The following is a 17923-nucleotide window of genomic DNA, read 5'->3' as shown; positions in this document are numbered from 1 at the left end:
CAACTAGATTAGATTCTGGTTCCATTTAATAGAAATTACCAACGTAAGACTTGAGTAAGATAAAGGATTAGTTGGAAGCTTTCAATTTGTCCCTCTTGAAATCAGCGTGTTCTAAAAGACAGATCTTTGCATACAGGGATGTTATGTCCAGATGTAAATTTGAACTCCTTTACCTAGCAGTCACATAAAAACATCTGACGCATAAAATGGCATTATTAGAAGTTCTTAGCTGAAGAATTTCAGAGAAAAGTGACTAATAGAATGGTATTTGGCAATTTTGTTGATTTCTCTAACCTGTGAATTTTTTACTTCAGGAGGCATTTTGGCTTAGAAAGAGTGCATGTTACACTCAAAATAAACATTCTTATATTTCACTGTGATCTGTTTCATTTGGGAAGAGATATCAGACTCTTTAAATTAGTACTGTTTCCTCCTGTTAAGAAATAAGTAGTTAAAAAGCTAAAATAGATAAAGCATTTAGTTCATATAGTATATCGGATATACTTAGGTTGAAAATAAGGATATTTCACTTCATATTCGTTATAAAATTATCCAAAAGAAACAGCAACCAGTTATTGACACAGTTGCAAATCTTGTAAGGTCAAAAAGGAGCAATGCCACATCATGATTTTGTGTAGGCCATAATGGGGAGCTTGGAAACAAAGAAGTTGGGAAGCAATAAAATAATTTATATGCTGTTGTCAACAATCAGTAAGCAATTAGAATCATAGAATCATTAAGGTTGGAAAAGACCTCTGAGATAATTCTGTCCAATTCTAACCCATCCCCATTGTGCCCACTGACCATGTCCCTCAGTGCCTCATCTCCATGTGTCTTGAGCACCTCCTGATGATCTCTAAACAGTTTTCCATGTAAAACATGCTCATATCTGCTATCAGGGTTTCTTGAAAGAAAACGTGATTTGAAGGAATAGTCCTGATGAGTATTAGAGGTTGGATGGTCATGGTTTTACTAACCTTTATAGATGGTATATGAAAAAGAGAGGCTGTAAAAAAGTGAAAATGATGAAAGTAAGAATTAACCTGTGTTTTATTGAGGCACATCACAAACTACAACTATGGATCATTTTACTATACTGTTCTATAATGGGAAGATTAAGCAAATAGGGCACAGGAACAGGAGCAGACTACAAGGTGTGTAATTCCCTGTATTACTCGTTTCTGCGGAGGTCGTGTTCTTTTAGATTCTTGTGTATTACCATGGTATCATGTTCTTTCCTGGTACACCATTTCCTTGGCAAGGCTTTTTTTTTTTTTTTTTTTTTTTTTTTTTTTTTTTTTTTTAATCCAGACAGACACAACAGACATCAGCCTCTCCAGGGCACATCAAATACCAGCAAAACTCCATGAGGATTGTTTCATTTATTAAATTGCAAGAGGTGGATGCTCACAACAGCGCTAAGCCTGATTTGGCATAATGTTGCAAACTCAGTGTTCCATAGGCCTTCCAAAACTCTGTTATAGTCTATGAGTTGGTGTGTTTATTTGGTTTGGGGTTTTTTTGTTTGTTTGTTTGTTTTTTTCCATTGAGTATTCAGGAATACTTGTGTAGTTTTCAAGGAGGAGGAACATCAGAGTAACAAGGCTCCTGAGATAACCTAACAAAATCTGCTGCATGAAAATGATTCACAGATGTTGTGTTGAGAGTTATGATAACAGTTGGCACTTCTGAAACTTGAAGTCCTAGTTCAGGTTTGGTAGCAGCAACTTAAATGTGTTCCAGATGATCAAGGAGGTTTCTCAACCTCTTCATGGAGACACTCAGGCCGTTAAAGAATATTTTTGCATCAGTGTGGTCTTTGAGCTGCATCTGTGTTTGATTCCTCTGCGTTCTATACTCAGATTCTACAGGGAAAAATGATAGACAAAAATATATCATTTGTGGAAAATCACAGTCCAAAAGAGCTATTATATAAGCTCAGTTTCCTTGTGTTCCAGAAATAAAGGAAAATTACTCAACATGGGAGCAAAAGCTGTTAAGAAATATTTTTTAAAGCCACATCAACACATCTGTATTGTTGTCTTTCTGTAAACCAAAAGGTACTTTAACACACAAAAGAGAAATTGATGAATTCCCATGACTTGCAGAAACTACAGGCAGAGGTCTATCCATTCTTTCATATATATATATGTATATATATATATATATATTTTTTTTTAAATATATTTAACTTCGTTATCTTGACACGTCACACTTTTCAGCATTGATAAACACACCCTGGAAATCACATATACAAATTCTGTATCGCTCTGGAGGCAGCAAAACTGCCGAAGCATTAACTAAAAAAGCATTCTTCATTAATAAATCTTACAGATTTTTTTTTTATCTTACAGATTTATTAGCTTGTTTTGTTTTTGAAATGGTTGTAGTAGCTGAAAAGACCTACTAGATATAACCATGAGCTAACCAGCACATGTAAGAACATGATGTGATATGGTCAGAGTTTTGGCAGAGACTGGAAGTCTACTGAGAAATCCCTTGATAGTCTCATGGAGCTAGAGCTGATTTCTTTGCTTCAGAATCCTAGCTGAATTCTTTTTTTGTACAAGCTTAACTTGTTCTGATTAACTACAGCTATGCTGTCCTAGAGCAGGTTCCTCTCAATTGCAGTGAGTCTCAGATTTTTTGGATGGTGAATTAGATAACAAGAATGGCCTTTATAATGACTGTGCTCCCTTACACAAACATTGAATGATGAAGGGAAAAAGTGTGTAATTGCAGCTGGTGAATGATTCTTGCTCAGATTTGCTAAACTTTCCGTCTCTGGAGATGTTTGTGAATACTCTGAGGTCATTCTAAAATGATGCATAAGTATGACTGACTAGTTCAAAGTCCAAACCTTTCAGTTATATCTAGATTGATGAATTCTTCCTTGTACATTTTCAACTCCATATTTCTGTTTCATTCTGAGTGTACTTCTGGGGTTCTGGAGAAGACTGCTTGTTCATGAACTAGAGTCACAAAGAGTTTCAAGGCCAATGTAACTGTCCATACTAAATGCTTTATTATGTGAGAGATCAAAGCAAAAACAATCCCGCCATCACATGTTCAAGTGTAGAAGACTTGGGTTTTTTTTTGTTTTTGTGTGTGTGTGTGTGTGTGTGTGTGTGTGTGTGTGTGTTTGAGGACTGAAACTAAGTATGTGATAGAAAATCATGATCCTTTAGTGACATGAAACCCCAGCATTTCTCTGTCAGGAACTTCCTGTTGTGAAGGACATTATTTTGATTGTTGGCTTCTCAAAAACCATCTCTAAAGTCAAAAGCTATTTTAAAAATAATTGAAGGCATAAACTGAAGTGTCTAAAGGTAGCTCAGTGTGCAGCTCTTTGCAAGCAAGGGGATGCTTGGTATAAATATACACTTTTTTTTTTTTTTTTTAAGTGAACCCTGCTAACCATCTTACTTAGAGCGAACTGTTCTTTGGAACATACTTTTAGTGTGTAATAACCACTGAAGTGAAAAGTAAAATGTTCCTGTAATTGAGTCAGAGAATTAAAGTCTAGTAAATATCATGCCACCTTTCATATTATTGGGATGTGAACACTTTACAAAAGAAAACAATAGAATGCCTGTCCATATACATAGCTGCAGCAACCATCTTGTGTAAGGAGCGCTGTCATTCTTTGCTTTTGAGCAGTCACCAGCAGACAAAGACAAATGCAGATTTTAAAGGCTTTTATTTATTATTCTATTTTTATTTTTTATTTTTTGCAAGTAATAGAATTGAAAAGTTTCTGGAAAAGCATATTGTTTGACAAAACACTGAAGATTTATGAAACCACGATTCAATAACAAGGGAAAAAAGGTAATGGGCAGGAGAAGCATTTTATCTTTGTATTTTTCTCACTGGCAACCTAGATGGGATTTGGGGGGGAGAGAAGGGAAGAAAAGGAAGGAAAAAAAAAAAAAGTATTATTTTGTAAACTAACAGCATTCTAGTAATATTTCAACTCTCCATATGCTATATAACGATAGATATTGTAGGCCACCCACTGAAAGAGCAAATACCTGATGGTGAAAGGGAAGCTAGATACTTTTTTTTAATTTTTATTTTATTTTATTTATTTATTTTGAAGCAGTTAAATAAGTGAAAGGATGGGGGGGGGAAGGAGATAGATACTATTACCTACCGTGTCTTAAGCACCAATTCCTAATGTGGCTCTGCTTTGGACTATTAGGTTGGCACCCTAGAAAAATGAAGGCAAACATTTGTGAAAGAGAAACAAAGGCAGCATCATTGGTAGCATTTGAGTGGAAACCTCTATGAACTTCAACCTGAGTCTGTGTTGTGGTTCAAAGGATAATTCTAACAGTATTTGTTAACCTTGGAATCTGTGCACTGCTGTACAATGGATAGTTTTCAATCTTGCGAAGGTAGAAAATACTCTTTTAGAGTGAATTACAGACAAAGTAACTTCTTTCAAGGTCTAGTATATTTGCCTGCGCAATACTTTGGTTATAGATGAAAAATAGTTGGATCAATAAGTAGTTTAAGATACCAGTAGTACACATCTGTTAATGCTTCCATTGACAGAGATTGCTCTTTGGAAACTGATATTTATACTTCCTGCAAATGCTTTGAGCTTACTCAGCAATATGGCTACAGATAGGCTTCTTCTGTGGTTACTACACGGAAGAGTAAACAACGAATGAACACCTGTTTTTGTGGTTTATGTACCAGAAAAAAATGGAATGATTGTTCATAGAACATAATCAGCTGGATTCCCCCCACCACTATATCTGTTTTTTCTAGATATCTTATAATTGACCCAGTTGCACTCTTCAGTGGCAATCGTTCCGTCAGTGTCTGTTGCACAAAAGGCAGTTTATGTATGCTAGAGATATGGTTGAAATTCTACACAGACACAGTTTTCATCTGTGGCTTGTAGGTAACGTGCTCTTTCAAAAAGTCTCTCAACAACCTTACCTAATCCAGAAGTTTGCTCTGCTTTGAATGGAGGATTGGACTAAATTACCTCCAAACAACATTTCCAAATGAAACTGTTCAAGGACTACAACCTATGACCATTATCTGCAGAGTTAAGATGTATTCTAAGTTCTGCAGGAAGATTTATTGTAAGAGCATAGGGACAACCAACCACTGTAGGCTGCAGAACCCCTTAGTGGATGGTTTCCTAGTGAGTTTTCAGTTCCCTGTATACGTTTTTATTTTCCTTTTTATTTTTTAAAAGGACATCGGAAATACCTCTTCTCCAAAGCATGTATTGATGTCCGACTGCTTGCAGCACTTGTCAACCATGGCAGTGAAACCATCAGCAATTGTCTTTATTTGTTCTTCTGTCATCTGGGGCTTGCGTTTAATGAGGTTGATTAGCAATCTGAAAACACAATACACAGTTAATGCTACCTGTTGTCATTTGTTTTTTTTCTTCAGTTTAAAAATTTGTCATTCCATGCAGGTATATCTCATTTAAGGGCTTTTTGTCATGCCTCGGGTAGCCTGCGCCTGTTTTTTGTCTCCAAACTCCCAGTCTACCCCCACCATCTGCTGTTGGCTTTTTTTTTTCTTTTTCTTATCACAAATACAGATGGGAAAGAACTTACCGGAATGATCTATATACTGCCTTAAGTAAGTGCATCCTAAAACTTGCACTGGTAACGGACTTGCACAAAACTGGTTATCTAAGACCCTGATTTCATTTGAAGAAAATACCTTATTTTGCCTCTTCTCAACTACATGATGTTATACACTGACAGGGTCAGTACGAAGACATAGTTTCATCTGGCTTTCTTTAACACCAGTGAAGTCCCAGTTAGGCAAAAAGTCAGTGTTTTTGCAGCATACCCCTGCCCCTGCTAACATGTTACTCCTCTGAATATCTTCTACAAGGAATTTCCTTTAGCTTACTTCATCTGGCCTACTTCTCGTTCTTCAGCAGGAGCACTGCACAATTTTTCATCAAAGCTGAACATATCAGGATTAAATGGTGGAGGAACATATTTGGTATCTACTCCCATAGCAGTGAAACATGGTCTTCTGTTAGCATAGGAGCTGCTGCAGCATTGTGAAACGTTGTCATTTATAGGTGTGGTCTCCTGTTTCCTGCACGTATCATGAATCACAATGCTCAGCTGAAAAGAAAAGGAAAGAAGTGCAAACGTGTTAAACCTTCCATAATATCAGAAGAAATGTGTGATGTTTGTTTGTGTCCGCAACAAGATACCCAGAAGTGGAAGCTCTCCAAACTAAACGCCTTCTCAGAAATTGAATGGTCTTAAAGTTTGAAATGAATATGTATTCCTGGAGTCAGGGACTTCTTAATCTGCAATCTGACCATTTGGTTACAATTGGTAAGCACAGTTTTCTTTTAAGAGACCCTTCAGCTTTTCCAAACATGAGCTCCTATAGACCCAATCAACTGAATTTTGCTTTCCAAGTTCAGCTAAAATTTTCAGAGCTCCCAATCTCAGAAAGCTATTTAGGTTCTCACATCCATTAAAAATGAGTGAGTTTCCAATTCTGTTATGTAGATAATTATCTTGGGGGCTATGAAAATTCAGTGTCAGCTTACTACCTCACCAGAATTTAAAGCTTTTGAGAATAGAAGAAATCTCAGAGAGGAATAAGGAAAATAAACAAATGTACTCACATAACCCTCAGAACAAGCCATGCGTCTGTCTTCAGGAAGCTGGCAGCACTTAGTACCAATAGTTGTCATTTTCTTTCCAGTTTCAAGCAGGAGATCAGTTGGTACTTGAGGCATTTTCTTAGTGTAGCGGATCAGGATGCTGAAAAAGCACAACAAAATGACTATTCACTCACATCTGAAGAATTGGACTAGACCAGCAAAGTCTGAATACGTACTCCCAAGGCAGCCTGAATAATAATTGTTTACATGGAAGAATACTTATCAGAAAGTACTTACGACTTGAGGAAGTCTGCCTCGCCATGGTCATGGAGAAGATCACAGTTTGTCTTCACAACATCCTGAGTTTCTTTGATATGTTGGTTCAGTTGCTCTTGCTGCAAACAAGTATAAGTTTATCAGTAACAGTAGAAAAGGACATCCTGGTAACAATTGTACAGATAGAGTTTTCTGCTTCTTCTAAAGCTTACTAGCTCTAAAATACCCATTATGCAAGGCCAACCATTTGTTTTGAGTCCATCTGGAGTAAGGGGGCTTGATTCACGGAGGAGAATTCAGTTCTAACAGAAATGTAATTAAAATGGCAGGAAGATTTTTGAAATTTATTTTTCCATTGGACTTGTTTCTTAGAGAATATTTGTCTGATCTCTGCTAGAGATTTCTCTTCTTTATTCTTAAGATCAGGTTACTATTTCTAAAATATAGGGTAATTAGCTGTGAGAGGGAACATCCTCTTTCCATAGCTGGGCCAAAGCTGTCAGTGAATCAACTTTGCAGTGATTTGTGTATGATTAAATTCAAGGTCAGGAGACCAAAACAGGATTTTCTATGTGAGCTGGCCATGCAAGTTTCTATCATAATCAGTGACTAGCTACTCAATATAAGCAGGAGAACAGATTAATTTGGCTAACTAGCTGTTAATCATCTTATTTAGGACAAGCAGTACCACTTTTCAGAGTCAGAGGCATCAGAAAATTGAGTGAGACTGGTCTGAAGTTTTGTGAGGTGACCAATGGAGTTCCTCTGTGAGCTGAGATCACTTTATAACATTGTCATTGGATCTGGACTACTTTGTGTCCCATCAGAATACTAACTTATCCTGGAGATTATTTCAAAATGCTTTCTGTCTGCTCTTCTATTAAATTACTTCATGATAGGTATCATGCAAGCATTTTAGTTACATGCAGACAAAACATTTCACCTACAGCATTTGCGTAGCACTCAGCAGGGTTATCAGTTTTGCAGCACTTTTCCAGAAGTGATTCATATCCTTTGGCAATTCTCATAATAAGCTGTATGGAGAACTCAGGGTGTCTTCGTGAGTATTCATAAACGAACCTGAAAGACACATGAGCTGACAGCATTAGAGCTCCTGAATATCATGCTGCTTTCCACAAGTACAACATAGTAATCAACAATGACAGTCCCTCAGATGAGATCACGTAAGGTGAACGCTTTGTTTTCATAGATTTTTTTTGGACCATTCTGTTGACTGCCAACAGGGCAAGTGTAAGAGGAACAGAATAGCTTCCCCAGGACAGAATGCTTTTTAAGCAGATAATGCATGTGGACCCGAACAGAATCCCTGAATAAAGGAAAAGCAATAATCAATTCAGCTTTGATAAGTAGTGCAGTGGTGAAGAGGAACAGTCACAAAGCATGAATGAGAAACTAGAATTCAAGTTACATCTGTCACATTGGATTTCCATATGGTAATCATAATCTCTTTTCTCCATGCACACGTGAAACACCCCAGAGGACAGGTTTTTGTTGTGTTTTTTGTTGTTGTTGTTGTTTTGTTTTTCCCCTTGTGGTGCAAAAGAAATGAGAACAGGCAATTTAGAGGAGTGTCCGAATACAAGCATGTTTACTGTTGGTACTACTTACTCTGCCATGAATGCATCGTGGCCTGCTTCAAAACTTTTACACACTTCCTTATCTTCTATGTACTTTTCAACTAATGAAGGAAGATCTGCAGGTTTCTCATCAAATTCTGCCTCCATAATGCACTGGCTTCGTTCCACAATAGGCTTCTCACAGCAGTCTTTGATTTTACCTGAGAAAACATCTTGTTGAGAGCACAGATTGCTCATCATACGTGCCTGTAAAATTAAAACATAGCCTCAGACAAGCTATGAAACAATAATTTAAAGACATTAATTCAACTCTTCTCTCTTTCAGACTTCTCCCTTTTCATTCAGGTTACTTATTTACTGAGCAGTTTCCTAAACAAATGCTGTCTCCATAGACAAAGACATTATTGGAGGGACTGTTGTTTCCTGTGTATGTAGAGCTTGATGTTCTCAGGCACAAGGGAGAATAAGGTTCCCTCTCTGATCTTAGAACCTTTGAGAAGACAAGCTCTGGAAAGGCAGTGAAAGCCACTGAGACTGTCACAAAGGTGACTGATCTCTTCAATACTGTCACGTGGCCATCTCTGACAGAAGGCAAAACGTTAAAAGACCCAGATGTTCATGAAGCCAGCCCAGGACACAAGCTAATTTCTAGCTGTTCAGGCAATATGTAGGTAACGTTACTACTGCAGTTTTGCAAATCCTCCTGTTTGAGCTGTCCTGCAGAATTTGTTGGTAATAAAGGAAAGCTGGAGTAATGGCAGTATACACGTCAGAGCTGCAAAGAATTTCTGGCCTTTTTGCCTCTGATTTCTTCTGCTCTGCTTACAGTGAAATTGGAGTAAACAATCAAACATCAAACAAGTCCCATGGTAAGTGTTTTGGTTTTAACCAAATACCCATGCTACCCTGTCTGCAACCAGTCCTTGCCCTCGTGATCATAAAGAGCTAGACTTAGAAGTGGTACATAATCTGTTTCCATTAACAGCCATCTGAGCTGTTTTCTAGTGGCTGAGGAACCTTTTGGCAGTGTCGAATACAAGCTCCTTGGACTCTGAATAGCTGCCAAAATTTTCTTTCTACTGTTTTTCATACATGTAAATATTTTCTGAAGAATATTTAGCTTACCATGTCATCCATGCACTCCACCATGTCCCCTTCACAGCACTCTTTGTGGACGCCGATAGAATCATGTACAAATTTAGAAACCTCTGAGAATGGAGCCTTGGGGTATTTTTGGCTTAGGTAAATAAGTTGTCTAGATAGAAAAGAACAATAAACTTGTCTCAAAGCTCCACATTGAACAGGAAGTTGCAAGTCACTAATGATATGGTACTGTAGATCAGCAGTGTTCTCGCTTAACTTCAGTTGTCTAGAAAACAAGGCTTTGTAATTTGTACTTCTGATCTGAGCTGTCTATGTAAGAATCACTCTCTACTGTTTCCTGTCTATTTTGAATGGCTGTAAAACATCTCTATATTACTAAGCAGAGACTTACAGTCAATTGAACTTTAAAAGTTTGCTACATCTAGTCAGGTAGTCTTGGAAAATTTTATCACAGAATTGCAGAAGTTGGAAAGGACACCTCCCTCTAGGAAAGATTGAGTTCAACCTCCCTGCTAAAGCAGGCTCTATAGTAGGTCAAACAGGTAGGCATCCAGCTGGGTCTTGAATATCTCCACAGAAGGAGACTCGACAACCTCACTGGGCAGCCTGTTCCAGTGCTCTGTCACCTTTACTGTATAGAGGTTCTTCTGCATGTTATTTATGTGGAATTTCCTATGTTCAAATTTTAGGCTATTACTCCTTGTCCTATTGCTACACATCGCTGAGAAGAGTCTGGCCTCATTACTTTGCTTCCCACCACCCTTTAGATATTTATAAACATTTTTCATATCAGACTTCAGTATGTTATCCACAGAATTAAAGCAGCTCTCTGTGGTAAGGCAGGTGATTCATTTTTTAACTGCAACATAAAAATATGCTTTAGCCAAGAACTGTGATTCTGCCAAATTTGACTGTTCTCAGGTTCAAACTGGCAGCTTAGTTTGCCGTTTACTTATGTGCCTATTGCTAAAAGCTACAGACGTCAGAATGGATTGTAACTTTGGCAAAAAATGTAGATTAAACACACTGGAATCTCTGGTTCTGAGTGATACTCTCTCAACATCTCTTGTACTGATTCCAGGGACGATTTCATTTCTTTGTAATTTGTGTGGCTGACCTTTTTTACTATTGCTCACCGTTCACCTGGAATACACAGGTTCTACTCTGCATCCACTCTTTATGCAGAAACCTTATCTGAACTAGATTTTACATCTGAAAATTGTCTGAGAAATCATAGTAGGTGTAGACTGGAAAGACCGACTAGCTAACATCAACAATTCTCAGCCAAAGTACACTAGGAAGTACCATGACTACAATTTTCAAAGTCAGTATATAGAAGCAAAGTATATATGTTGATATTTTCCTTGTGAGTAGTTGCAGATTTACGTCAACAAGCCTACTTTTTGTAAAACACTGATTGGAACTTACCGTGCTTGGAAAACTCTATCTCCGAACTGCTTCAAGATTCCACAAAAATACTGCTGCTTCACACTTACTCCCTTGGCTTTTTCTCTCATAACAATTTCCTGTAGTAACAGGAGGCATATTGTCACATTAGGCTGACATTTAATAGAATAAGAAAAAGGCAAATCTGAAAATTCCACTTCAGAAACATGAAAGATTCTTGTCCAGTTAGCTCTGATAGAAAGCCAAGCAAACTGGGGATTCTTCGGGCAAATCTAACTACTTTGCAGTCCAGCATCTAGCTTCAGTCTATATACTATACCTTAAGACATAGTGCAATTCACATAATCATAGAATCATAGACTGATTTGGGTTGGAAGAGACCTTTAAGATCATCTAGTTCCACATTCCCCTGCTATAGGCAGGGACACCTCCCTCTAGACCAGGTTGCTCAAAGCCCCATCCAGCCTGGCCTTGAATGCTTCCAGGGAGGGGGCATTCACAACCTCACTGGGCAACCCGTTCCAGTGTCTCACCACCCTCACAGTAAAGAATTTCTTCCTAATATCTAGTCTAAATCTACCCTCTTCCTGTTTGAAGCCATTTCCCATTGTGCTGTCACTACACACCCTTATAAAAAGTCCCTGGCCAGCTTTCCTGTAGCAGCCTTCCAGTACCCAAAGGGGACCTATAATGATATGCTGCTGTTCACCAAGCGTTCAATTTCAATGAAACTCAGTGGCCTCAAAGGAGCAAAGGTTCTCTTTTAAAGCACAGCATTGATCATGTGGAAGTCACTGGGGTGGAGTTTTGAGACAAAGGGAAAATTTGACTCATGCTGAACATGAAATTGCATCAACAGTTCTCTAAAAAGCAAAGCTATATGGAAGTAATCTGATCATAATCATAGGGTTAACATAAGATTAATCCTTCTCTACAAGTACTTCATACAAAAATTTGCACGAGCAGGAATGTTCCACCCGTTTCTCACTCTTTCTCTTCCATTTGCTTGTGCAAGGAATAGGGGAGAAATCTCTCATACAACTTTCTGTTGAGACTAGAAATTGCATGTTGAGAGAGATCTGTCTTTCTCTAGAGCCTCTTTGGTTAGCACACCTTCTGTCTACGGTTCACCTTTATGTAGTAGACCAGCTACTTTGCTTTCACACAGTGAAAAATATGCCCTACCTTGGTGTCCAGGCAAGCACCGACATCACTCTCTTTGCAACAGCTTTGAAGTGCATGTTCAAAATCAACAGCAAAACTAAGGATTGCAGGGGCATACAAGAAGGGGTGTCTTCTTGCAACAGAATAGATGAAACTATAAGAAAAAGGAAAACATAAGTTATGTATTTCAATGTCAACAGCAAATGGATTTGAATCTCTTATGGCTTCTATAACTTTTGTTTCTAGTTTAGAAATTTAATGTACTTTTTTAACATAATGCCTACTAACGGTATATGCTGAGCTAAATCTCAGCATTTCCAAAGCAGGACTCCATAACAGTGTCAGAATTATGATCTCATTGTGTCTTCAACCACTTTGTTTGATGTACGTATGCTTGTTTTAAATGCATTGTCAAATATTTGAGAATTTTAATTTTGAGCATGAAAAATTAATCTGTGGCCATTTTCCCAGGATTTTATTGCTAATTTTCATTCTCTTTACACTTATCTTTCTTCATACCTTTTCCAGTTAGAATAGAGGTAGTGGGAAACTGCAGCAAGTAAATTGTTACACTGATATTGGAAAAACTGAGGGTTTTTTTTAATTTATTTTTTGCAAAATATTCTCAAGGATTTGTAAAATATCATCCCTTAAAGCCCATTTTGAATGGAAAAACCTGCTCCAGCAGAGACTGAAAAAAGTGTGATTGGAACTTTAGATATTTAATGACTGAGCAGCTGTTTTGTGCATGTAGATATTCAACTGCGTGCTTACAACTTTTTCACGCCTACTTGCTCACTAGACCTGGGGGATCCCTTGGCTAATACTTTGAACAATGCAACATCATCATTTTTCTTACTGTCCCAGAAATGACACTCTGTTGTCCTGGTATTCCTGGCATATCACATCAGAAGCTGGTCTTTGGTATGGCTGAACGAAGTCTGGTTGGGAAACTTTAAATGACAGGAAACACTCATTTCTTTCAGGATCAGCTTTGCTACAGCAGTCGGCCATTGCACCATAAGAGTCACGGAGCTTTTCCACTTGGCAGATTTCATCCAGGATAATGGAAGGCTATAAGGGAGATGATGAGAGTCAGAATCATTGCTAGAAAGACATTATGTAGAAAGTGTAAGGAACTTTCTATCTATCTGTAAGAGAAAGCCTAGATAAAAAGATAAGTTTTTACCAGACAATATTTAGACCGTAAACCAGAATAATGCATTGCTTTCAGTACAATTTTATAATTGTATAGTTTTATTTTATGTGGTCCAATATAAAAACAGAATGGTTTACTGAAAATATGCTTATTTTAGTTATAATTAAATAGTGCATGCAAGACAGTGGTCTACTTCTTCTTGTAATCTGACTAATGAATTCAGATGAATTGAAGCAGAGTTTGATGTTCTACTTGACAATCACCTTTCGGGAAGCCTTTAGGGAGAATTAACGTAGTCATGATGTTTGGTTAGAACATCAGTGCTGGCAAGAGCACTAGCACCTAAATTTCTTAGGGGTCTCGCTGAACCTGCTAGGTATTTAGGGATCTTATGTACCTGTAGACATCTTTTGATACCTGATCTTAGCAGTTTTTTTCAAAAAGTTTTACCAGAGTATGTTAAATTACCACAGATATCTTTTCAAGATACCTCATGTGAAAACCCACGTGCTCTGGTTGCTATAATTCTTACAATCACATGTTTTGCAGTCAGCAAATAAATAACATTTATTTGTCGACAATGCTAAACTTAATGTACTGAAGTCTGCTTTTTGGGCTCCAAAGTATTACTCCACTGATTATTGTGGCAATTCTGAAGGACAACTTCATAACCCAGGAAAAACAAGTTCTTTGCTTCAGCACAAAAATCTGATCGGCATTGGCTGATGACAACAGGAACACCCAAAAAGATAAAGTATATATACCAGAGTGAGGATGACTCTGGTAGCTGCATAGAATGAGGAGAAACACAGTACCAAAGGATTCACTGCGTACCAGTGGTTTTGAGCATTCAGGAGCATCTTCATTGGCTACACATTTTTGTGCCAGATCAACAACATCCTTCACAAGCTTAGACAGTCCTTCATAAGAGCACCTCTGGAGATACTGGGCAAATGTGATCATGGCACTGAAACAGAAAGCACATTTTGCAATATGGAGATAAGAAGCATAAGTAACAAAATTATTTCTTCAAACAATTTGCGTATATACTTAAACAGAGCAGCATGAAGATCTTAGTAATGGATCTTGTGCTCTTGATCTTCTCATCTCCTTTCTGAAAAATGTTTTTGACCTTTACCCCCCAGTAATGAATGTTTTGAATAATAGATTAGTATCAACAAGGAATAGACTGTGATTTTAATTTTCTGCCAATTTCATGCCAGTATATTTGTACTGCTCTTTTTGCCATTGTTACAAGTGCTGATCTGCCAGCTGTCTTCTTTTAAAAATAGTTACGTTCCTGCAAGAACTATTTTGCCATTCATAACTTTTTGCCAGAACATAACTATTTTGCCATTCCCAAAATCTGTTTCAGAAGAAAATGACTGAATTCTTTCAGAATACCTGCCAGAAGTTTTGGGTTTGTTTTTTTTGTTCGTTTGTTTGTTGGTAATATGATAGTCCAGAACATTTTCTCTCTATCCAAAGGTTACCAAAACTGTCCTATTCACATCTATTTTCTTCACACATGAGGAACACAAGTTTCCTAATAAGGTTTGCATGGGATGGTGTTTCCAGGGAACAAGAAAGTCATCATGACTTCGTCAGGTAGGCTTTGTATGAGAAGACATTTAGTGTGTTTTAGTTTCCCTTTTTTAACCACGTCCAATATTAATAGAGATGGAAAACAATCGGAAAATGTAAGCTGAGCATCCACTTACACTGCCTTAAATGTTTCTTCTTTCAAATCATTGTAGCGATGGGCAATTTCACTCTTGTGCTCTAGGGAAGAAAACAAAACAAAACAAAAAACAGTGATGCTTACTGTCACATGCAAGACCCCCTTTAAAGAATACATTCTGTCTACTTCAGGCCAGGTTTTCACAAGTGTGCAGCATGAACACAGCTCTTGCATTCAAGGGAGTAGGATCATTATTTTGGAACAGACCACGTTAATGCTGAGCACTAGTGAAGTTCCCATGTTTGGGTACACTGTCCCAAGTAATCTGTACAACTTTTCAAGGAATGTCAGTCTAAAGGTTTCTTCAGGCCATCTCAAATTCTTTGTTGTCTCAGATGATCATTTATCTACAGATACCTGCAGACTCTCCAGAGTAGCGCTAGTGTGTAATTTTGGGGGTTTTAATACAATATCCACTTCTGCAATCATATTTATAATTCAAATATTCAAAATGCCTGCTGCAACTTAAGGGTTAGTACTTTGTATAACCAACAACTCTATGAATAAAGGAATGCAGCATCAGTTGGATTATAGAAAGCATTAGTAGATTTTTCTCTCTTCAAACAGAAAATTATCAACTGGGCAGATTCATACCCTTGTTTCACTTAAGGCATACCATCTGTGCTCATCTTGAAAAGGAAAATAGGTGAGACCTTTCACTGGGTCCTGATGGCAATAAATATGTGTTGTGGTTATACCTTGCTCATAATAAGAAGATTCCCTTCTTATTCTTAAGCCTACCGAATAAGGCTTTCGAAAAAGAAACTGAGGCAGGTAGCCACAGTAATGAATGAGCTACTAGAGCAGGGCAGTCATTTATTCTAGAAATGCCATTCAGGAGCACTTAAAAAACATGAGGAAGAATTCCTTTACCTGAACTAAAGGAAAATGTTTCCAAAAATGAAGGATTGTCAGTAGACCTGATTTGATAATAAGGATTTCAGTGTTAAAACTTGTAATTTGCATCAGTTGCTGTTGTTCACTGATATTTTTAGCCAGCCCCTGAAAATTCAGTTCTGTTAAAGTTGTGTATGCTCATGTTTCAAACTAAAATTAAAAATACTAGTAGAAAATTTTCTAGGTCTGCCTACAGAAATTATTGTTTGACTAAGCCATAAAATTCAATAACATGGGGAAAAACAACCCAGTAGGTTTTTAGGTAGGCTTTCTTTCAGCTGAGACAGTGATTTAGATTTTTATATTTTTGACCACTTTGCGTGAAAACCATTGACTGACATCGGTGAGGAGCTCAGTTACATACTGTCATTCAAAAAGATTTGCACATCTACTTGCTCAATGCTGGGAAGTAACAGAATGTGAATGATCAACATCTGATCATATAATTTGTTTTGTGCTACAGAGACACATCACAAAACTTACTGTTACGTAATCGTCTGGAGTGTTCTACCTACCCCTCAAGATTCCCTCATTCAGTTTCTTTTCAAGCCAATCTTTCCATCAAATCACATTGAAGTCATTAAGTCAGTATAACAAAGAAAATAAGGACAATTAATTAGTATTTTCTTACCTGCATCACGAGCAAATCTTTGCAGATTCCTGGATGTTGCTGAACTGAAGAGGAAAATGAATGAAATTAATGTTACCCACTTCATGGCTGCAGATTATGATGTGGGCTAAATTATTCAAAAATGCTAGGATGATTGAAGGGAAATCATTTTCTTATATACCTTTTACTGACTGCTTCTGTAAAACATTAACTGTAGAGCTGGCAATTGTAGATTTCCATTTGGTCTGAAGATTACAAAACTTGGAGTGTCCTTGCCAAAAATGAATTTGATATTATTTGTTTATTATGTTTTCCTCTAGACCGTTTTGTCCTGAAAAGGTTGAACCTTCCAGCATCCAAACAGATAAAGTTTTACGTAAATTTCCTTATCAAATTACAAACAAGGAGTTCAAGGCATCGCACTAAAATGTCATCGTCTAATCCTATAGCTGTGCTTCTTTTTTTGCTACTGTTTGTTCAAAAGCACAGCAAGTTTGTATTGTACAGTAATAATTCACCCAGTTAGGGCTAAGTTTGCATACTCACTCATATTAGAGAATTTTAGTTTTAAATCCCCTTACAAAGATGAGATACCATTTTACTTAGGATAGTCTACATGCTGTCAATCCTTCAGGGACAGAGATAAATGTTTAAGAAGGACATACTGGTGCTTCTCACCTTGGAATGGCACAAGGAAGACAAGTGAATCTAGTCTTTAATTTTATATAAAAAGTTATATATTGGTAAAATATAACTATCAGCATGAAGATACAGATAAACCGCATCTCCCATTTTAATTGACCACCGAATTCTTAAAGAAAGAGAAGGTAAGAGCGTGAAAGGAAAGTACCTGAATCTCACAATAGATGTAGGACCTGGGTGGAACAATTTCATTCAGATTATTAATAAATCAGTATCAAGTGAACTGAAAAAGACGCTTTTATATTGTGTAGGACCTCATCTCATCCCAAATTTCTCAACTAGGACTTAAGGTAACATCCAAAAGGAAGGCTTCTCAAGCACCGAAGAGGATGATTTGAGCACTTGATTTGACAGCTTTCATCCTGGTTTCCTGGGGGTACTGCTATTCATCAGGACCCCAAAAAACTGCCAGATAGATGTGTAAACATGCGCATGTTGCTGATACTTAATATTTTTTGCAATGAAGTCTCATTTGCACTGACATAATTCCGAGAGTATTCTCTTTGTTATGCTCTGGTCTCCTTGTTGTGAGGTTTCTATTGATTAGTCAGTAATTTAGAAGATCAGACACTGGTAGAATTGTGAAGTTTTCACTGAGTCCCTGGGCATGGTATAAAATGGAAATTATTTTTGCAGAATATTTAATGAGAGG

General features: G+C 37.4%; 1 protein-coding gene across 2 annotated transcripts; it reads right to left on the bottom strand.

Annotated features, from left to right (window-relative positions):
* Positions 1 to 15: 15 nt before the first annotated feature.
* ALB (albumin) lies at positions 16 to 16718 on the bottom strand. Of its 2 annotated transcripts, none has more exons than XM_040698749.2 (15): positions 16591 to 16718; positions 15043 to 15103; positions 14156 to 14288; positions 13022 to 13236; positions 12184 to 12316; positions 11020 to 11117; positions 9613 to 9742; positions 8519 to 8733; positions 7837 to 7969; positions 6911 to 7008; positions 6635 to 6773; positions 5893 to 6116; positions 5230 to 5362; positions 4154 to 4210; positions 16 to 1865 (listed from the first exon to the last, which is right to left on the bottom strand). In XM_040698749.2, exons 1-14 carry the CDS (start codon positions 16673 to 16675, stop codon positions 4160 to 4162), a joined length of 1848 nt encoding a protein of 615 aa, XP_040554683.1. In that variant the 5' UTR covers positions 16676 to 16718; the 3' UTR covers positions 16 to 1865; positions 4154 to 4159. The 2 variants fall into 2 exon arrangements, with proteins under 2 accessions (XP_040554683.1, NP_990592.2); NM_205261.3 differs by lacking the exon at positions 16 to 1865 and adding an exon at positions 3684 to 3877.
* Positions 16719 to 17923: the final 1205 nt, after the last annotated feature.

The sequence above is a fragment of the Gallus gallus genome, chromosome 4, assembly GCF_016699485.2.
Source record: "Gallus gallus isolate bGalGal1 chromosome 4, bGalGal1.mat.broiler.GRCg7b, whole genome shotgun sequence".
Lineage (NCBI taxonomy): Eukaryota > Metazoa > Chordata > Aves > Galliformes > Phasianidae > Gallus > Gallus gallus.
The sequence above is the reverse complement of the archived record's forward strand: the minus strand, read 5'-3'. Positions and strand labels throughout refer to the sequence as shown.

Bases quoted from the DNA above. Each gene is read 5' to 3' on its own strand.
- ALB (XM_040698749.2), bottom strand. From the start codon at position 16,675: ATGAAGTGGGTAACATTAATTTCATTCATTTTCCTCTTCAGTTCAGCA. The intron at 12,317-13,021 runs GTAAGAAAAATG...TTTTTCTTATAG, and splicing joins AGAGTGTCATTTCTGGGACA to TTTCATCTATTCTGTTGCAA. The intron at 7,970-8,518 runs GTAAGTAGTACC...TGTGTCTTTCAG, and splicing joins CACGATGCATTCATGGCAGA to GTTCGTTTATGAATACTCAC.